At 31.4% G+C, this 24,214-nt stretch overlaps 2 protein-coding genes across 2 annotated transcripts; one reads left to right on the forward strand and one right to left on the reverse strand.

The window, feature by feature from the left end:
- Nucleotides 1–420: 420 nt before the first annotated feature.
- Nucleotides 421–4,712, reverse strand: LOC149057452 (uncharacterized). Its single transcript, XM_089223414.1, has 4 exons — nt 4,611–4,712; nt 3,645–4,256; nt 723–1,370; nt 421–447 (listed from the first exon to the last, which is right to left on the reverse strand). The coding sequence occupies exons 1-4, from the start codon at nt 4,650–4,652 to the stop codon at nt 421–423; spliced, it is 1,329 nt and encodes a 442-aa protein (XP_089079540.1). The 5' UTR covers nt 4,653–4,712.
- A 9,406-nt stretch (nt 4,713–14,118) lies between these two features.
- LOC149057453 (uncharacterized) lies at nt 14,119–16,623 on the forward strand. The gene has a single exon (XM_089223415.1). It carries the CDS (start codon nt 14,119–14,121, stop codon nt 16,621–16,623), a length of 2,505 nt encoding a protein of 834 aa, XP_089079541.1.
- The last annotated feature ends 7,591 nt before the right edge of the window (nt 16,624–24,214 follow it).

Genomic DNA, 24,214 nt, shown 5'->3' on the forward strand with positions numbered 1-24,214 from the left:
TTATTAATGTGTTCTGAATAGTCTTGTTTATCTTCTGACATTACTAGTTTATAGTATTCTGTTTTTCTGAATGTTGGTATTATTAGTTCAGTCAATGCAAATATTTTATACTTTATGCATTTTGCCAATTCTTGCATCGCCTTATTTTTTAAATTTATGTCGATTAAATTGTTTGAATTTATATACATTGTATTGATTTTAATAAGGTTTTTTATTTGCTGTATTACTTTTTTATACGTGTTTTTAGTATGTTCGAGATCTTCTAATATATATACTACATTTGATTGCTCTTTTTCATCTTTAATTTCATTTTTTTCTAATGTCCAATGCATATTTGTTAGTGTTACATCATATAACATATCTGAAGATACAGAAGCCAGTTGTAATATATTTTTTATATAAATTTCATTACATGGCACATCATTTGGCCAGTATGGAATGTTTGATCTAGAAATATTTTTATTTAACCAATCTAATATATTAAAAATATTATTATTTTGAGATTTTACATAATTCCACACATCATATATAACATTTTCTTTATTATCTATAATTGAATTTTTACTGTATTTATATATTTCTTTTAATTTTTCATCTACGACGTCAATTAGATTTTTAATAAATTTTTCTTTGTCTGCTTCTGAATTATTCTCTTCATTCGTGCATAAAACAACATTTTCATAATTTTTTATTATAATAATTGCATATATTGATGATTTTACCACATTTATTTTTTGTTCATCAATTGAAATTTGTTCTACCCAATTCATCAACTTTGTGTTATGGTTTACATTGTTATCATATAATGATATATTATTTTTATTTATCATGTCCAATGCAACAATTTTTATACTACTATCATTCCAATTTAATTGAATATTTTTAATTCTTTTCATATTCGAATCTTTGTTATTAAAACTTAATAATCCATTTATTATCGTTTCATCATTAGATATAGAACTCAATAATACGTCATTTTTTATTGAATCTTCATATTTTAAAATTTTTTGTAGAGGTGATTTTAGTATTCCGACAATATTATATAAGTTGGTAGAAACATACTCTTGGACTTTCGATGTTAATTCTGGTATTTTTTTTTTATTATATTTGTACGTTTCGTTAATATACTCTTTTAATTTTATGATATGTGTTAGAAGTGTTGATGCAGTATAATCAAGCATACCCTTCGATGAATTTAAATCATACCATTTTATAAAATTTGATTTTGAAAATTTTTTATCATTCGATTGAGAGTTGTAAAGTATTGCTAATGCTTTTGTATACAACTCGTATTCTTTAGCCAACTTTATTCTTGAATATTCACGTGAATTGAAATTATTTTCGAATTTTTTCTGTTGTTCAATGTTTATCTGTGTAAATGAAAAATTTAATTTAATAAATGTTTTTTTTCAAACAATTTTTCTTTATTTTTATTATTTGTGATCATTAGTAAAATTTAAATATAATGTTACTAAATTCTGTTTTATTCATAAACTATATTTTTTCTTTAAAATAATATTGTAAATTTAAAATTTGAATCATTCTTATGAAATATTCATATATTATATTTTTAGAATTTACTAAGTTAATTGTTAATGAATTATGCTAGGGACTTATAGTAATGCGTTTTATAATATGCATACTAGACATAATCTTGGAGGTATTAAAATCATAGTCTTGTTGAGGGGGTATACAGGGCATGCAGCTGCATAGCCTGAAGCTATTTTGGGGACAGGCATCGACTCTGGAAAATTGAAACATCCAATTATCAGTAATCAAATACTAAGTATTAACGAGATATATACTTTTTGTATTTTATCATTAACTCATGGAATTTGTTACAATATTTGTTTAATTAAACAGTAGATATTTCAATATTTGTGTATTGTGTTACATATTATCAGAATATTATATGCTTAAAATCACTTAAAAGGCGCACCATTGTCAGCCTTCTGCATACCCTGAAAAAGGGGCCTGCGCACGCCGATGATTGAAATGTATTACATAATACCAGGCTAGAAGTCAACAGTAATTTCGTTTTGCATATTTTACTATTTTTTAAGTGTTAGTAAATATTTTTTTATCTTTTCATTTTAAGAGCATGACGTATTACATTAGGATTTGTTTTTTTTTTTTTAAATTGATAAAAAAGTTTAATGTAAGTAGGCTAAAAGATTATTCAAAAAAATTAGTATGCATTGTGTTTTCCTCATTTGCTGGAAATTTTTTATAGAAATTATGAACCACCGATATGCTATTATTTTATTCATATAACGTTGTTGATTAAAACAACTATTCATTTAGTAAATAATTAACACTTATCAAATCAATTATAAAAAAAAGCGGGTAAGTGGATGTCGCTCTGCTGTAAATTAGGTGGTGGGGTGGACATCTGACTAGGGTAGGTTAGATTTGAATGCAATGATAGGTATCATTGAATACGAAAAACGGTCCTGAACGGAAATAATTTATCAGTCTAGGATATATTATATTTAAATATTTTCATATATTCTATTTTGAAACAAATATATTATTTTTAGATTAGGACGCATTTTTATCCATTTAAAGGAAAACTTATGGAAAACATAGTGTTGTATTTTAAATTCTTAGTTATAAACACAAACAATTTTAATTTTTAATTTTTTTTTTTAGCTACAATAAGAACAACTCATAAGAAACCTTGTATTAAATTTTCAAGTTTTTTTTGTCATCAAAAAAAATTCTCACAAAAATTGAAAATTTCAGTGGTCTAAAAATAACTTAAATAAAGTCAATAAATTTTGAAAATTAAACTGTTTATACATAACCCTGACATAAACATTTGGTGAAAATTTCAAGTATTTACAGTGATTAGTTTTTGAATTACAACCATATAAAAAAATCAATTTGGTCTAAACTGGTTTTGTGTAAAAATTCCCGTTTTTCTGTCATTTTTTTTCTTTTTCTCGATTTTATTGAAAACTGTTGAAAAATGTTTACTTTTAACCTCTATAATTCACCAAGGATATTAACTTTTACATCAGAAACCACCCCCAAAGTTTGAAATTGAAGCATTATTTCGACTAGTTATGCTGTACACAGACACACAAAAAAAAACACACACATCATTGTAACATCAATACATTCATCACTTCGTTCAGAATCTAAAAAAATTAAGGAGAAAATTGATAAATTAAATTTCCGGATTTTTTTTTTACACAGCCTTAAAAATACCAGAAATCTAAAAATATTTATTTATTTATTTTATTTTTATACAATAAAGTTTCATGTATATTTTTTACAACATAATTTAATAATATTTCCAGCAGAAATATTTTTCTGATAAAAAAGAGTAATACAAATTATTCGATTTTTAAGACATATTTAAGTGATTGCGCATATTTTAAGGTTTTTAAGGGCAGTCATTTTTGCCCAATACGTTATTATTAAAACTTTAATCGCAGAATTATAGCTAACTGAAAACTATTATATTATAGTGTACAGTGCATTTTAAAGAAATTGAATTTCGGTTTTTTCTGGTTTGTCGGGCTTAATAATTTTTGAATAATAGATATTGAATACATTTTATATCAAAAATACCTTAACGCGTTATATAAAAATTTACTATATATATTACATATACATAACATATATTAGATACTTACTTTTTGATTGTTTTTTGATGTATATTTTTCAAGGAAGTTAAAAGCATTTTTATATGGTACAATATTTTCTGTCATTATATCAACCATTTGATCAAAAATATTTAGGTATAAGTTCTTCATTATTGATGGATCTACGGTGGATACATTATTTTGCTGAATATGCAAATCATTTATATATTGGTTAACTTGATTTGTTAAAATGTTAATGTTGATCATAAAATTGACCATTTTATCTTCAATTAACTCCCAAATATTTAATCCTGTGATTTTATCTTCCGTTCCTGTAACATTTTGAAATTCCTTAATTTCAAAAACAAAACTCTCAATAATTTCTGAAGCTTCCCTAAATTTTCTAAAGTTATATGGTGAGCCTAAAACTGCTTCATCTGACCAATCATATATATTATCTGGTAAAAGAAAAGCCGCTATATCATCATTAGAATATATTTGATTTTGTATTGGTAGTCCGATGCCAATAAACATATTATACATCAAATAGTGTACATTACAATATGACATAGTTGTTATCCATAAAAACTCATACGGTGCCGGTACATCAAAAGTATTAACTTCAAGAATATTATTAGGTAACATACAATATCGGCCAGGAACCTAGAACAATACCAATTAGTCAAGACAAAGTATATTTATTTATTTATTTATTTTAAAAGGATCAAACGATCCAATTACAATAATTTGAATTAATATAGTTCATAACTGAACGTTAACATACGACAATAGCACAGTAATAATGTAATAATAATAAAACAATACAACATATTTAAATACAAACAATTTTGTTTACATAACTATTAAAAGATTCAATGGAATTAAAATTGAATAAATCAATTTTTAAATCAATAAAAATTGGCATTATCCTATCAATAGGAGAAACCTAAGCATAATATAGGCATATAAATAATGATTTCACAATTTAATAAAAACAATTAAATATTAAATACTTACATTAAGATAAATTAAAACAAATATAACTATTAATCTTTTCATAATAATAAGTTTAAATGATAAAAATAATAAATAGAATTTAACGAAATTGTTCACTTTAATTATAATACCCGCTACTTTTTAATGATTATTAAAAATTCAAAAACACTTGATATAACTATTATTTGTGAGTAGTAAATCAACAAACATTTACAGGCATCAACCTCGATAAAAATGCTGTTAACAGTCGATAAATTACATATCTAGACTGGCATTTTTAAATCATTTACATATATATATATATATATATATTATTCTCGTTCATACAAACAAACGTTTAGAATAACGTTACAAATAACAAACAAACATGTGATTAACGTCATTCGGTTATACAAATAAAAACCTATACTCGATGAAAATTTCAAATGAACAATGTGTTTAAGCATGCATGATGGAATTTAGAATGTATACTGAATCCAAATGCTTAAAGAATAACGGACATAAAAATAATTTATAAACCTTTTATTTAATCGTATGAAATTATTTAATAATTAGAATTTGTTTTGTAAATTTAATATTATTCCAGGTATTAATTACTTAGCTTCAGAAATAAAAGAGCATAAATATTAAATAACATAAATCATAATTATTAAGCTTTCAAATTAAGCAATTTAAAGTATTCTCCCATTCTCCCATTCTCTAAATCTATTGTTTAAAATATACTAACCGAAATTGCTTGATTTGAAATTTTTGACAAAATCAGTTTTGTTATATGGGTATAATTCAAAAACTAATAGCCACACGTAGATACATTAAATCTTCACTACAATTTTTTAATGCCATTTTAAATAAATTCTAACATTTTCAAAATATGTTTACTCATTTTAAGCTTATATAAAATAAATGTATAATTTGAAAACATTTATAAAAGAAATGTTCGATTTTTTTTTTATTATTTCAATAATTGTTGATAAATCATTTTTAGGACGGTCAAAAACTTCAAAATATAATACAAAATACTTTATACGTTATTATTTGTGTAAATAAAACAAATCAAGTCTGACTCTACAGTTATTTTTTATGAACATCTGAAAATAACTTTGACAAAATTCGTTAGAATCACGAAAATTATAAAATAGTAGAAGGAAATTCATAAAATGTTTTTCTTTTATTTCTAAGATTTATAATGAAATACAGCATGCGTCAGGACACTATAGAGATCACTCATATTTACGCGAACCGTTAATAACTCCCGATAGCTGCAGTATCAAAAACATCTACGTTGATTGCGTCAAATCAGCATATTATGTATAGAACATCGTACTGAACACAAAGTTCAATTAAGACGCAACCATATAGTTTAAACTATTCATACTCAATCTGCAACCTGTCAATGGTTTATGTGTGGCTCAAACAGAACTCATTGAATTGATAAAAAATTTCAAAACTAATTTAAGTATTGTTGTATATGGCATGTGCCAATTAATAATAGGTTTATTACTTCTCTTAGCTAAATATTTAAATTACGTAATATTAGGCCAATGAAGCAAATGAGCTGAGGCAGCTCATTGTAAAATAATATTTAAGGACGTAAGCACCACAGTAGGGGGACAGTACGGGTTTCGAGTGAGAGGCGAGATATTGGTAAGCGGTTGATAGAGGCCCGTATATTTTTATGTGTTTGTGTTATGTTTTAATAAAGTTATTCAAATAGTATTATTTGTTCATCAATTATTTCGTGTACCATAGAGTTATAGGTATACTACAGACAGGTATACTACAGTGGCGCCCAACGTCATTCGTGACCCACGACCCGAATTTCTTTTGAACATTTGTGTTTTTGTGTTTTTCTTTGTTTTTGTGTTTATTAAATACAAGTCATTTTTGTGTGTTTTACTTTTACACATATCGCGTTTTGAACTTTTTCATCAGATTCATCTCTCACGGCAAGAAGTCAACGACCAATTGGATCTACAATTTTGATGTTTCACACACTGGAGGTAAATATTTGTGTTTGATTATAATTGATATATACGAATACTTCGTTGATCAATATATTTTTTTTCTCTTATTATTATTAGCGTTAGTTAATTATATTTTAAATTTAGTGAAGGTAGTAATTATTTAATTAGTTTTTATAATTTAATATAATTAATCTAGTAGTATAAATTGGCTGTATAAACACTTCAAATATTTTTTTCTTACAATATATTTAATAAACTTTTACTAATTAAATTTTTCGGGATTTCAAAAATTTTATAATTTAAGTATTTAATTTTAGTTGAAAGTAATTAATTATAGTTAACACATTTTATATAACTAAGTATAGATTTAGAATTATTTAAACTAATTTTTCAAATTTATAGTTTAATGAGTCAACTTAAAGACCCTAGATCGGATCTTTCTATTACGATAAATACAGCAACAGATATATATACTCTTAAAAAACCTTTTCTGATACAATATTGTGAAAATAAAAATCTAAAATCTACTGGAACTACTACCGAATTAAGAGCTAGACTAAGTAGATACTTAAGAGGAGCTATAACTTTACGAGCAAAAGGAGAATGAATGAAAAAACTCTTATGATTAAACCTGATAATTTCACCGGGACTGAGGACGTTAGGAAATTTTTTAAGCAATATAATAAGATTAGCGACATTAATGAATGGAATGAAAACGATAAACTAAAATACTTTTCAATTTTTTTAAAAGGCACAGCCAGTACCTTTTTAGAAAATCTTGAAGACCAAAAAAGAAATTGGTCATGGAAAGAATTAGAAGAAATTTTTTTAAATGAATTTCAACCCATAGGACATGACACTATATTGCAAATCAAACTAGAAAAACGTAGGCAAGGGGAAAATGAATCTACAACAAGTTTCTTAGCTGAAATAGAAAGTTTATGTAGGCAGGTAAATAAGCACATGAGCGAAAAAGATATTTGTGGATATATTTTAAAAGGTTTAAAGGATAAAATTTTACAATCAATTTCAATGCAAGACAATAATAGCTTAAAAAACTTAAAAGAAAATTCAAAAAAATTTGAACTGATGCAGTTTAGGATAAAAAATAAAAAAGATGATATGAGTGAATACACAGAAATTCTAAATGAACAAGTATTACAATTAAACCTTAAAACAAAAGATATATAAATAGAGAATAATGAATTGAGAAGGCAAATAAAGGACAGTTTCTATAGAGATCGAGAAAATAAAATAAATATAAACAAATTAAGTGACGAAATACAAAAAATAAACTTATTAAGAAAAAAATCGGTGTATTTTGATAACAATAAACAAAAAAATAATAATCGTGATTATAATGAAAACAGAGGACGAAGTTACAATAGGGAAAGAGACTTCTACAATGATAAACGCGAGTACCGAAATAACAGTCCATACCCATATAGGAGGAATGATAGCGAAGAGAGAAGTTACAATAAAAGAGATAATAGTCCTTACCCCTCTAGTTTGTATAATAGATATTCTAGAGAAAATAGCAAAGATAACAATTACAATAGAGATAGATCATACTCAAGAGAAAGTAAGAACAATTATGATAGTTCTAGGGAAAGTAGTAGAGACAGAAGTTATAACAGAGATTTTGTAACGTATAAACATAGAGATGATAAAGATAGGGAAACAAGAGGAAATTATAAACAGCGTAGTAAAAACAACGACGAAGGAAAAAGATACACAAGAAACCGGCAATACAGCAGAGAGAATAGTCGAGAAATAGTACCAGGAAAATATAGAGAAGACCGCTATGCGAAAGAATCCGAGAGAGTTACTTGCTACAGGTGTAACGAGCGAGGACACTACGCGGACAATATTGTAAAATGCCAAAAAACGATTAGGGTCCGAGTTAGAAAAAAAATCGGATCAGCTAACTCGGATAGACACTTATGAACTAAATAATATAATTTATAATAAAATAAAGGGAATAGAGAAAAATAATCATATACATTTTATTAAAAAATGGTACGACCACAAATTAAATAAAACTATTATTAATCAAAACCTAGATAGCGGAAATAATAGCGAAACAGAAATTGAAAACATGTATTTAAAAAATAACCCAGAACTCGAGTCAGAATTTCAAAACTTCTTACTCAGCAATAATTCGAATGCTACTCGAGCGTGTGACTATTTAGAAGTAACCGGAGATATTTTTTCACTAGACAACACTTGGGCAATAGGCCACTGCGTCAGCAAATGTCTCACTATGTCCCGGGGAATAGCGTTAAAATTTAAAAATAAATTTAATAATGTAAAACAGTTAATTACTCAAAATAAAAATACTAACGAAATAGCTTACCTAAAAACAGACGATCAATGGTAATAACCATAATAAAATATAATATCTGATCATAAAAGACAATTATAATGACAAACCTTAATATTCTAATATTTTCAAAACTCTAGAAAACACAAAACAATTTTGCATAGAAAATAAAATTAAAAAATTAGCGTTTCCTAAAATATGTTCAGGCTTAGACAATAAAAAATGGGGTATCATTTCTAATATGATCAAATTTATATTTCAAAATACTTTAATAAAAATTAAAATAATATCACTACCCGAAGAAAAAGATGACAACCTTTTACAAAACAATGAAAATATATATCCTATCAATGACAACCAAAATGACGGTTCAACAATTGAAACAAATAAAATTAAAGATAGATATCTAAATAACTCTAATAACACTATTAACAATGAATCAAAAAATATTAATGAACATGACTATACCCATGTAGACAAACATTACAATACAAGAGTATTATCAATAATAGTAGAACACGAAGGTATTGAAAAATATGCAATAATTGACACCGGATCTAATATTTCTTGCATAGATATATCTTCAATTAATGATATGGAACTCGTTAAAAATGAAGAAGGTATTGTTATAACAGGAGCAGATAATACCAAATTAGAACAATTAGGCAAAATAAAATTAATGGTAAAAATAAATGGAAACCCGTACTCTATTAATGCGTACGTAATCAAAGGACTGAACTGTAAAATACTACTGGGAAACGATTTCAACATGAAAAATAACTTAATCATCAATTTTAAAGATAAAAATTTAGAATTAAATAACGATGTCTTAATACCTATGGATAAACTATGGTACAATTATAACACACAAAGCAATAAAAACAATATAGGAACAAAATATAATATAACTAGCATAAACTATGACAAACGAAAATATATAGGAAAAATTGTATCAAACTGCAATATAAATATTCCGCCAAAAAATAAAATAAATATTAAAAACTTCGACATAAACACTAATATAATAGACACAAGTTACGTAATAGAACCAATTGAACGATTAAGCAAAAATAAGCTTCTAACATTAGAATCACGCATTGTTAATAATGAAGACGGTATAACTCTTTACAATTTTTCAAATCTTTACAGTAATATTCCCGCAGGAATGACAATAGCAAGTATCGTAAAAACAAATACGCCAAAAATAAAAAAAGAATTAACAGAAAATAATATAAAAACAATGTATACCACTAAGCAAAAACATTATGAGTATGACAACGAAAATATTAATGAAGTCACCGATAAACAAGGAAACGTAATCAACATTTCTCAAGAATTAAATTATAAACAACGTAAAGAAGCCTTAAAACTAATCAATAACTATAAACACTTATTCACTTCAGACCCACTAGATATAAATTGTGCTAACATAGAACCATGCGAAATTAAATTAAAGTCAGATAAACCTATATTTCAGCCACCATTTAGAGTTTCCCCGTCACAAAGAGAAAAATTAAAAATATTAATTGACCAAATGATAGACGTGGACATTATTGAACCAAGTAGAAGTAGTTACGCTGCACCTGTTTTCTTAATTCCGAAAAAGGAAAAGGGGGAATACCGATTCTTGGTAGACTACAGAAAATTGAACAACGAGACTGTAGCTGACAAGCACCCAATACCACGATCACAGGACCTTTTTAGAAGTTTAGAAGGAGCCAAATACTACTCTACTATCGATATGGCCCAGGGTTATTTTCAAATACCAATAAAACAAGAGGACCAAGATAAGACTGGATTTATTACAGATTTTGGACTATTTAATTTTAAAAGGATACAGCAAGGCTTCAAAAATTCAGCTACAATCTTTCAAAGAATCATTAACAACGTGTTTAGCGACTACTTGTATAAAACCATGATAGCGTATCTTGATGATATATGTTGTTTTGGAAACAGTTTTGAAGAAGCAATAATTAGATTAGAACAAATTTTTATTAGACTAGAAGAAACCGGCTTAAAGTTAAAAACAAATAAATGCACTTTTTTAAAATCAGAAATTGAATTACTTGGCCACACAGTCTCTAACGTTGGACTAAAACCTCTCGGAAAGAACACAGAAGCAATTGTAAAATTTCCAATACCAAAAAAAATTAAAGATGTACGAGCCTTTGTTGGGCTTACTAGTTATTACAGAAAATACATTAAAGATTTCGCAAAAATTGCAAGTCCTTTAACTAATTTGACAAAAAAGGAAAATAAATTTATTTGGGAAGACGAACAAGAAATATCCTTTGAGACTTTAAAAAAGGCGATAACAACCGCACCGGTTATGGCACATTTCAAAGACGGTTACCCTGTTTTTGTTACCACAGACGCCTCATTAGAGGGACTATCTGGAATACTCGAACAGGAAGATGAAAACGGAAAAAGACACCCGATTAGTTACGCGTCTAGGAAATTGAAAGGAGGTGAAAAAAATTTCACCACTACGGAATTAGAAATGTCGGCTGTTGTATTTGCAACTAATTACTTTAGAGAATACCTTATAGCAGTACGAGTGTTACAGCTGACCGACACACACGTGTGTTACAGTCTGTCGCTTATCGCATTTTTAGCTACCGATAGCAGTAACCAGAACTTCACCGCAATCTAAGAGGTATGTTTGTTGATTACGGCCCCCCATAGTCAAAGTAGGTAAAACACCCACGAGTCCGCCCAACATGTCGGAGGACAACCCCCCTCTCTCCTCACTCAACAACTCACAACTAAACACACAAAAAACCTTCGCAGAAACTACTGCAAATGTATCATTCCCAAAAAAAGACCAAGCAATAATCTTTAACACGATCCAAGATGTTCTACAAATTGAATATATCAAGGTATTCAGCTTACTTACGTCACCTAAGAATATAAAATTTGCATCACGCGTTTCGAACAACAGGTTCTGCATCTACTTCTCAAACAAAAACATCGTCGAACAAATCATTACAAAACAACCTTACATAATAATAAATAATACAGAAATATCGTACCGCCGTCTTATCAACCCGGCCAAGCGCATAATAATATCCAATGTCCAGCCGATAATTCCACACGACATAATCGCAAATGCAATTAACAATCTTTCCATTACAATGTTATCTCCAATTACATTTATGAAGGCCGGATTCTCTAACGACGAGTTCGGGCATATAGGAAGCTTCAGGCGGCAAGTGCATATACACTCTGAGCACAGTGACAAAATTCCCAGCTCTATTTTATTACATTTCGACCAAACTGAATATCGCATATTCTTATCCGATGACACGGTGACATGTTTTTCATGTAAACAAACGGGCCATACATCGAACCACTGCAAAAATGGTTTAGTTAATACTACCGTAGCAATTCTATTTAATAACCCAAACACCTCTCCGGATAAAAATACCATGGACATCAACGAACAGAAAACCCAAAACACCGATAACACCCACACAGTATCAGACATAGGTAATAAAGAAAAACCCAATGAAACAACTGTCATCTCACCCGCCTCACAGGAACCAGCCGCTCAGGAAAAAAGACACGCACCCTCAACAACTAGTTCTAGCTGCCAGGACAACACCCCTATCGCAAAAACGCCAAATAATTCAACTCTAGTACAAACTGAAACCGCAAATACACAGACAAGTAAAGGTACACTCGCAACCAAATTAATAGGCTCCGCCAAATCAGCTCAACCCCCTCCCAAAAAACCCAAACGCTCAAACTCGATCGAACAAATAATAATTAGACTTGAAGAAACATTGCTACCTGCGAAAACCGCCTTTGAAAATATACCAAACTTAAAAATCAACTTCAACCAATTCAAATATATTATAGAAAACGCACTTACCGAAAAAAACATCTCCAGCATCTTAATGCCATTCAACATCACACCCATGGAAATGATCGAGATTTTAGATACAGTCCACCCAAAAATTAAAGGCCTATGCATTAAGAATAGACTCACGAAAATAGCCAGCTCACTTCTCGATATGACTATCTATACCGATGATGCTGCCCCGCCTTCAACCTAATAACAGTAATCTCGACTACTACAACCTCTACTACTAAATAAAGTATCTTATAATGAAGAACCTAAATATAATACAATGGAATATCAATAGCTTCATTAAAAAACGTCATGATCTACAACTTATAATACAAAAATATTCTCCCATGTGTATTAACCTCCAAGAAACCAATCTAAAAGATAATAACATACCCAACACTAAAAACTATAAAATCTTTTACTCCAATCGCCTAAACTGCAATCGGGCCAGCGGCGGCGTCGCTTCGTTAATACACACTGACTACCCAAGTGAACAGATTCCAATACATTCTAATCTAGAGGTCATAGCGGTCCAGATAACGCTAGAAGCTAAAATATCAATATGCAATATATACATCCCTAACCAGACACCTTTCAATTCCTCAGATATAGATAACATCATTAAACAACTCCCCAAACCCTTTATCTTATTAGGCGACTTCAATAGCCACAGCGAATATTGGGGGTCTGCTACAACAGATACCCGAGGAAAAGCAATAGAAAAAATCCTTGACGACAATACTATTACACTTCTCAACAATGGCGAACCAACAAGACTCAATCCTTCAAATGGTAATTTTTCCGCAATAGACCTGTCCCTCTCAAGTGTTTCACTGGCTCAGAGAATATCCTGGTCAGTTCTATGTGAGATATACGATAGTGACCACTTACCTATTTTAATGACTTTACTTTCCACCAAAACTCTGCCAACCTCTTCCACCCACAGATGGAGGCTAAAAAATCCAGACTGGGACCTTTTTTCCACACTAGTGGACACATTTATGCAAGACAATTCACAATCTGATACCAGCTCAATAGAGGACGATACCACATTCATCTCAGAATCTATAACTAGAACTGCCGAAATATCTATTGGAAAAACTACAAACGTGGTTAAAAAAAACTTAGTCCCATGGTGGAATGACGAAATAAAAAACACAATTAAACTAAAGAACAAAGCTCTCAAAACGTTTCAAATCTCCAAAAGTACCGACGACTCAATAAAGCTCAAACATCTCAGAGCTAAAACCCGATACTTGGTAAAAAAAAAGTAAGACAGACTCTTGGAAAAAATTTTCCTCCAGTTTGGGACCTAAAGCCGACTCATCTCTGATATGGCGCAGAGTTAGGTCCCTTCGCGGCCACTCTAAAAATCACCACATACACATCATGAAAGATACCGAATTAATCTCAGACCCCGATGTAATATCCAATCTCTTTGGAAACTTCTTCCACCATAATAGTTCAGACGAAAACTACAACACAACCTTTTTCGAAAATAACGTACACATGAGGAACCAACTTTATTTATCCAACATCAACCCCCACTCAGACGAGCAGACAAAACTTAACTCCCCAATTCTATTAGCTGATATGATCAAAGTTTTAGCTAAATGCTCCAGTGTCTCCCCAGGATCAGATGGAATACCATACAAATTTATTCACAACCTCCCTATGTCTGCCTTAATTTCAATCATTAAATTATTCAACAAAATATGGTCCTCCGGGCAAATACCACAAAATTGGAAACACTCCATTACCATTCCAATACCCAAACCGGAAAAAAATAAATTCGATATTAAATCATACAGACCTATATCGCTCCTGAATACCATGGCAAAGATATTGGAAAAAATTATAGATTCCAGACTCAGATGGTTTCTTGAAAAAAACATCATCCTAGACCCTCGACAGAACGGCTTCCGGAGATACAGAAGTACTTCTAATACACTACACGACATCCAAGATGAAATACATTCAACTCTCTATGCAAAACATATGATGGGCCTCATAGCCCTCGACATATCAAAAGCATACGATACCACGTTTCGCCCTCGTATTCTTAAAACACTGTCAAACTTCATCACTAACGGTAATTTATTTAACTTTGTAAAGAACTTCCTTACTGACAGAACCTTCCAAGTGAAGTGCAATGAAAAGCTATCAAAAATATATGTTCAAACGAATGGTGTACCTCAAGGATCTACACTGTCAGTCACGTTGTTTCTATTAGCGATTAATGATATACCACAAGTTATACATTCTCCTGTAAAGTGCACACTATTCGCCGACGACTTCAATATCTTCTGTAGAGGCATCAATCCGATTAGGACTACAAACTACCTGCAGGAAGCAATATCAGCACTACAAGCCTGGACACTTATTTCCGGTTTCTCTTTTTCAGTTGAAAAGGCCCAATGCATTTTCTTCACAAATAAAAGAAATATTGGCAATAGCACCATATCAATGTACAATATCCCCATCCCAATAAAAAAAACCATCAAAATATTAGGCGTTCTGTTCGATTCAAGAAACACGTGGATACCTCATCTCAAGTCTATCCGAAAAGACTCGCTTATAAGAATGAATACCCTAAAATGTCTGGCACACAAGTCATGGGGAAGTCACTCATCTAGTTTATTACAAATATACAAAGCACTCATTCTTTCTAGGCTCGAATATAATTCCTTCCTATTTATAAATGCTAGAACATCGGCACTCAAAATGATCGATACTGTACACAACACAGGGCTAAGGCTTGTCACCGGAGCATATCGCTCTAGCCCCATTCCCAGTGTGCTTAACACAGCCGGTGTAGCCCCACTTTACATCAGGAGAGTTCAAAGCTCCATGCTACTAGCAGCCAGACGCTCCCAAAATAATCTCAATGTTTCGAAACAGATCACAAACGCCCTAAAAGACATCCCATTCCCACATCTTGACGTTATCAAAAACGAAAATATACAGTCACCACCTTGGTTATTAAAAAACTACGTGAACAGTGAACTTAGTTCATTCTCGAAGAAAGACACCTTGCCCTTAATTTACAATCAACAACTCCATTCAATCATTGACGATCTTCACGACTACACCAAAATTTACACGGACGGCTCTAAAATGGAAAATGGAGTTGGAGCAGCGGTAGTACTCCATGACCACGTCAGCATGCTGAGACTACCAAACTTTAGCTCAATTTACACAGCTGAGGCAGTGGCAATCTCCTTTGCCCTGGACCTCATTAAAACAACACACACACATAAAGCAGTAATCCTAAGCGACTCACTAAGCACGTTAAGAAGTATCGATAACCCCATCACCCCAAATGAGATCACCAGGAAAATACATAACCAACTCAACGATCTTACACAGTCAGGCCACTCAATCACTCTGATTTGGATTCCTAGCCACAATCAAATCTCGGGTAATGAAAGAGCTGACGAAAAAGCTCGTCAAGCATTAACCTCCCCTGACGCTATTAAACTCAACTGTTTTGCCCTAAACGACGCCAGATCCTTATCAAAAACAATTGCAAACAATTTATGGCTACGGGAATGGAAACAAGGCGCTTCTAAACTTAACCAAATCAAAAACACCATTCACACATGGCATTCCCCACCTGATTTTTCAAGAAAGATGGAAGTCTCCATAAATAGAATGCGCATAGGACACACGCAGCTAACTCACCAGTACTTGATGAAGAAAGAAGACCCACCCATTTGCGCCAGTTGTGGTACACTTCTATCTATCAAACACATCGTATCTGAATGCCGTTCCTTCGAATCGGACAAACGAGAAGCTGGAGTATCAAATATTATATCGGAAGCCCTCCACCCAGACAACATTAGCCGCATGATGTCCTTTTTAATCAAGACCAACCTAATTAATAAACTTTAATCTATTATGTTGTAATATGTGTAATATGTGTAATGTTTTTGTAAATAATGTAAATAGTGTATACAACAATTATCATTAACAATGTAAACTATGTCAGCCAATGGCCTCCGCAGCCGAGGCTTATTTCTAATAAAAAAAATAAAAAAAAATACCTTATAGGAAGGAAAATAACAGTCTTCAGTGACCACTCAAGTCTACAATTCTATAAAACAATGAATAATCCATCTTCCAGGATAACTAAATTTATTTTTAAATTATTAGAATTTGACCTAGAAATAAAATATCGCCCTCGCTCATGGAACACGGCGGCAGATTGTCTTTCACGTTACCCCGTTTATACAACGAAAATAACAGATATATTATATGAGAACGATAAAGACAAAATTAATGCTAACTCTACAAATTTCGAAATTAATTCCGACGATATAAAACCTGATACATTAAAAACACAACAGTCAGAAGACGAATTTTGCAACGGTATAATTTTATCATTACTGGGAGATAAAAAAAATAAATATTATAAAAAATCTAGAAAATATTTAATAAAACGGGAACTACTATATTTTAAAAATTGGTCACCTCACGGAGTAAATAACCTGTTAGTAATACCAAAAAACTTGACTAACACTATTATAAAATCATACCACGAATCAGTTTTAAGCGGACACTTCGGAATTACAAAAACCTTAGCTAAATTAAAACAAAAGTATTATTGGCCCACAATAATAAAAGACACCACAAATTTTATAAAAACATGCATTTCTTGTCAAATGATTAAAAATCCAATAGGCAAAGGCCACGGTTTACTACAACCAATACCCTTATTTTCAGGGAAGCTAATGCAAGGACGAACATTCGATTATTTAGGACCATTACCCACTTCTAGGGGGAAAAAATACCTCATTGTTGCTACCTGTAATGCCACAAAAATGGCTTTCGCAAAGGCAGTTACAAATGCAAACGGAGCAGCAACAATAAGTTTCCTAATGGATTTAATAACATCTTACGGAGTACCTAAATATTTTTGTAGCGATAGGGGCACTCATTTCAAAAATAAAGAGGTAGACTATGCCTGTAAAAAATTAGGTATTACACAAATTTTCTCTAGTGCGTATCATCCACAGACACAAGGAATGACCGAACTTATGAACAAAATCATCTGTAATAGTTTATCACATTATGTAAACGAAAATTAAAAAGACTGGTCATTATATTATAAAATGATCATTTTTGCTTATAATACTAGCCCAAGTTCGAGATTAAAAGTAAGCCCATTTTATTTACTCCACGGTATAGAAGCTAACCAACCTATAGTATTATATTTATATAAAATTAAACGACAACGAGAAGAGTCACTTAAATCTCTGGAAAAACAAGCAAAAAAAATGAAAACAATATCTAATAAAAATTTTCCTGCTGTATTAATTGGTCAAACAGTGCGAGTGAAAATTCCAGATTTCGACCGATGTAAAATTGATTCCCGCGCATTATTGACGGTTGTTGTTGAAAGTATTGACGAAGAATTTTATTGATTAGGATCTAAAGCTGGAACATTAAATCAATTATTCACTGGAAATCAATTTACTTTATGCGAAGAAAAATGTATTTCAATATCCTATGTTCTAAATACAACAACAAGCATACGCCAAGCTGTTGCTCAACTTTCACTATCAGGCGGGCAAGGACTTTTGAGGTGTGATTGCCAAAAAAAATGTACAACTAAAAAATGCAAATGCCTCCAGTCAAATGTATTATGTAATAGCAGTTGCCATAATAGTACAACATGTGCAAATAAATAAACCAATTTCACTAATTTTTATGAAGAAAAAAAAATTTTTTATTAATTTTTAATGGTTCTGTTTTTAAATGATTTTTATTTTGCATAAAGAATTTAAATAACTGTAAGTAGTTTGTTTTAATAATATATAATTATAATTTTTACGCAGCTTAAATGTTATGTGTCGTACTGTCGTGTATTGATCAGCTTTTACTAAGTCAATTTGTATATCCTAGGATGTACACAACGTGTTTAGTAAAAGCCCGAATAAAATTTAGAACTTCAGCATTTACTGAGTACAAACAGTAAAACCTAGCATTAACTAGTAAAACCTAGGTTTACCTAGTGATCGGGTATTTACGGTAACATCTTAACCAATTGTAATTAATACAATACCACTTAAAACAAATTTAAATAGAAAATTAAGTTAAAGGATTAAATTAATCTAAAAGATTTCAATCTCAGGTGAAACCAATGCCCTCAGTTATCATCTATAATCTATACATTCAAAATGAAACTAAATACTTAGGCACATCAATACATACGGCTTGTATAAGCCCAAATAGCTAAAAACCAAAGAAAATAATCTGATATAATATGTCTCTCTACCAACTAGATACTCATTCAAAGAATTAAAAAACAATCATAACCAGTAACCTCTCTTTTTGTAAGGTTATTGGTTTAAATAGTATACAGAGTTCAAAATAGGAATCAAATCATAAATTAAGAATATTGTTGATTAGGACTATATGGTAATAAATATGTATATATACAGAATACATATACACCATATATACAGTGTGATCACAATTTAAGGTAACGCTAAATATTTCGGATAGATAAACTTATATGAATTTCTATAGGAACCTAAGAGGTACTGAAATACATATTTTGTGAAATTTTCAAATTGTTAACACTTATGCACCGTGTAACGGTACATACTATTGCACCATGTAAAAGGGCTCTTAACAGAGCCAACAAATACCACCAATCACAGGGCAGGATACTAGAAAAGCCGCAACCATCAGACAGGGGAAGTGTTTCTAAGCACTTCCCCACACAATAGGGTCTGCAAAGGCACATCTATGGATAGGGGAAGGTAAGACGAAGACGTCAACACCTTCTCCATGATCATAGGACAAAAAACGACATAGTTATGGCCAAAACAGTTTCAAGAGAAGACACAGCGGAAATGACCAAATTATTAATGTTTACTAGTCGGTACGGACAGGAGTACTTAGGCTAGTAACATTTCAATAAAAACACAATTCAATTCCTCCACTACCATCTTCGACCGACACTCTCAAGCAGTACCGAAGATCGAAGACCTGAAGACGACTTTCCACGATGATCCACTGCCGCGACCCGGAACCAACCGCCACGATCCCGTGTGCAACTCTGTTGACTGTTGAGCATCGCCACTATAGATCGTGCGGTTCAGACAACGCCGCAAGAACAAACGACGACGCGGACAACGACGACCTCCCCCGGCAAGCAATCGCCGCGAACCCGAGAACGCCGACCGTCACGATCCCGTGTGCAACTCTATTGAGCATCGCCACTCTAGATCGTGCGGTCCAAACGACGACACGGGCAACACCGACCTCAGCACCTCACCCGGCAACCAATCGCCGCAAACCCGAGAACGCTGATCGTCACGATCCCGTGTGCAACTCTTTAAGCATCGCCACTCTTGATCGTGCGGTCCAAACGACGACGCGGGCAACGACGACCTCACCCGGCAACCAATCGCCGCCCGTCACGATCCCGTGTGCAACTTTATTAAGCATCGCCACTAACGATCGTGCGGCCCGACGACACCATCAACGCCGGCCATTACCCACGGCACACAGTTGCCACGACCAGGACGTGACGCCTGCTAAGCTTGACTCAGCCAATCACACGACTCCGGCAGCCTCACCGAACCGAAATCCAGTCCACGGCGCTCAACGACAACAGGTGCTAAGCGTGCACATACCGGCGGACGATCCGGTGTATTACCGGTTGCCTACCACTCCCTTTCCCACGGTGTTGTCTTGGCGGTAACCTCTCGTTATATCCGACGTCGAAGGATGGTTTAATCCGGAGCTTCGACGCGGATACTCGATGCGCCGCTGAGACACTCCCGTAAGGTAGCTGGGCCCGGTGACACTAAGACGACGGTGGAATATCCGAACACAGGGGTCAGCATTTGCGGAGAACCTGATCAAATCAAGGCCAGATATAAAACTGTCAATACCAGGACCGACTCAGTAAGACAAGTCCCCCCTAAGCGCGCCTGTCTAGGCCTCGCATTACCCGAACGATAATCGTGTTTAGACGCCACTTACCTAAGCGGGCCCGACCGATCGTCAGTTCCCCCCCCCCAACCTATTATACATTGCCCAGATTCCCTTCATATTATATAATTTAACGAGGAATTGTTCCGTTGCCCCAAATACTTATAATAACTACTTTGTGTATCAATAATAAAAACGTTTTATTATCTATCCACAAACCAAACGGCTTTACATTCTTAAGGAACGGTGTCTTGATAAATCAAGTCTCGTTTCAACCGTGGATGCACAGTACAAAATATAATTTTTTTAGTGGTAACACATATTTTTAGCACATGATTTGGATTGACCAAATTTTTTCAAGTCGATTTTTCACGTAATACTAGGCACTAAGTCAAAATTGAATGAATGATGACCATTATTCAATTTTGAAAAAAAAAATGTTTAAAATACACCTGTGTAATTTATTAGTTCAAGGTTCATGTTTAACTTTTTTTTTCATTAAATTTTATAATTTCTATGCAAAAATCTTCACGAAATACCTACGTCTTAGCAGCAGGTGAATATTATGATTAAAGCACTCACCAAAAATTGAAATCAATTCAGCTTTTTCACTGTTATTCATATTGATAAAAAGTAATAACTAATATTATATAGGAATACTTATTACAGAAACGATTAAAAATCAAAAAAGTACAAACTGAGGTGAGAAATATGGTCTCAAATATGAAATTAATATAGTTTTTATCAAAACATTAATATAATTAATAACATTATTTTATTGACACAATATTGTTAGAATATAATAAAGTATGAAATAAAATTCCGAAATAAAAATAATTTTAATTTTAATTATATATTGTAGTTGACCAAACATAAAAATATCACATATAACAAATTTAGTATACATTTGAGTTTATTTGTATAATAAATATTACTTCTTTTTACTAGTACAACAGACATTCCCAACTTAGAAAATGCACAAATAGCTACTTACGCTGACGACACGGCAATCCTCTCATCCCATTCCAACTCCACAATAGCATACTAAAACCTCCATATAAATTTTAATAATATTTCAAAATGGTCTACCAAATTGAGAATCAAATTCAATTTAGACAAGTCCTTTCACTTTAAGCAAAGCTGTCCTACCTGCAATCTATTTTCAAAACAATCAAATTCAAACTATGACTCAAACCAATTAGGTATAATATTAGACAAGCCTTTAATCTGGGGCGTATATCAAAAAACTAAAAGAAAGGTTCTTAACACTATACTTCATCTTTTTTGGCCTATTCTCAATTCCAAACACACGATTTACAACAAACTATTAATTAACAAATCATAACCAATCTGGTATCCGAATTTGGAGATGTGCCAAGCCTTCCGAAATGTGGACTATACAAGCCTTTCAATTCGTTTATCTTTGTCTAATAACATTTGCGCCATATATGCTACGTTTTTATCCTCTTACTACATATAGATCATAAAATTGAAACAGCTCAAAACAGTCTCTAAAACCGCTAAAAATTACTGTAAAAAATTCTAAACCAAAACAGTTAACCACACAAATCTATTGATCTCTAACTTAGCTAGGTAGTGAATTCGTGCCAAATAGCCCGCCACGTCGATTAAAAATACACTGGAGTCTAGATCTCTTGAATTCCGACCTGTATTTATTAAAACAAACTTCTCAACCCCAAATTAGAGGGTTTCCACACTGAGGTGCTTTTCTCCTTACGCCATCTCATGTTATGTATCTTGTATTAGCCATCAAATGTATTTATTGTATTGCTTACAAATATTACAGATTGTAAATACTCTTTTATAAAATAATAACTAAAAAAAAAAATTAGTAAAAACGATAATTTCCATTCCCTGAATTGTTATTCGTCAGACGTTATAGATCACCGGTGGCCACTAACCTTAACTTTGGGAGCCGCAAATTTATAAAGTTAATTCGACATGAGCCACATATTGTAAAGCAATGTTTATAAATTAAAGATATATTTTTCATTTTAAATTAAATGAAGGAACATTTATTTACTTTTAATTTTAGTACAAGTTTGGTTCAAGAGCCTCACGAAATTAATTTAAGAGCCGCATGCGGCTCGCGAGTCGTGAGCCTCGTTGTGGCCACCCCTGATGAAGTATGGTTTAGTCACAAATTAGTAATACCTATAGGTACTAATAAGTATTAATACAATGATGATTTTTTTTTTTTTTGTGTTTCTGTTACATTTGCATTGATGAAATGAGTAATATAAAAGATATTTCATTTATATACCTATGTGTTTTTCTTCAAGGGTGTTCCTAGTAAATTTTTTTTTTATATACCTATATAACCGAACCTAACTTATATTAACAATTATATACATATAACATATGTCATCATAAGTTCGAACAAATTACTGCTGGTAGTTGTGTAGCCTATAGGTTATTGAATAATACTGAAGACAACATATTGTATGTTTTAAGGAATTGGAATTTATTTAGTGTAACCAATGGCTCATTTTAAGTAAGGGTAGCCTAAAGGTATTGCAATAAAATAAGTAAGAAATAAGTGTAATTTGCCAATTGTACTTATTAATTAAACAAAGGTATCAGTTAATTTTATTATATTTTAAATGTTGATATAATATTAAACACAATTAAATTTAAAAAAGTTATAAAGTAGTAAAATGATACCTATTTATAATATATTATATATCAGGGGGTGGCCACAACGAGGCTCGCGAGCCGCATGCGGCTCTTAAATAAATTTAGTGAGGCTCTTGAACCAAACTTGTACTAAAATTAAAAGTAAATAAATGTTCCTTCATTTGTTTTAAAATGAAAAATATACCTTTAATTTATAAACATTGCTTTACAATGTGTGGCTCACGTCGAATTAACTTTACAAATTTGCGGCTCCCAAAGTTAAGGTTAGTGGCCACCCCTGCCATACTCAGTTAATCATAAGAATTTCTACACGGCATGCACACCATTTTATTTTGTGATATTCATTAATTTCTTAATTCACTTAAAACTTTATTATTATTCATTGTGAATTTCTAACTGATGTCACACATGCATATAATATATTATATATATATGTATATATATACATTTAAATTGATTAAATAATTAATTTTTGTTACCTTAAAATATAGTAAGTTTCATACATAAATTATTATAATTTCAAAAGCACATACCTATTATGTCCAATGTTTGTAACTCATTTTAAATTTCGTTGTATATGCATAATATTATTATGTTTGATTTCTATGTATTGCTGTCAACGCACAAATTGGTTAATTAATTAAAATTGTTATTTTTTTTTTAAATATAACTAATGACTATAAGAATTGCAACGTTAAGGACAGCATTTAATTTATGTATTTTAATATTGTTCAAAATGTCTATCGAATCATCAATGATCATATTTATCATCATTATTATTATTATTCTATTAGGTACTAGGTACTTATTAAAACTAAAATTGTAAAAGATTGTGATTGATAATATTAAAACCACTTTTAAAACCAAAAACTATAAG

Source organism: Diuraphis noxia, unplaced genomic scaffold (assembly GCF_037042655.1).
Source record: "Diuraphis noxia isolate RWA-SAM2 unplaced genomic scaffold, SU_Dnox_SAM2 contig0003, whole genome shotgun sequence".
In the NCBI taxonomy this organism is placed as follows: domain Eukaryota; kingdom Metazoa; phylum Arthropoda; class Insecta; order Hemiptera; family Aphididae; genus Diuraphis; species Diuraphis noxia.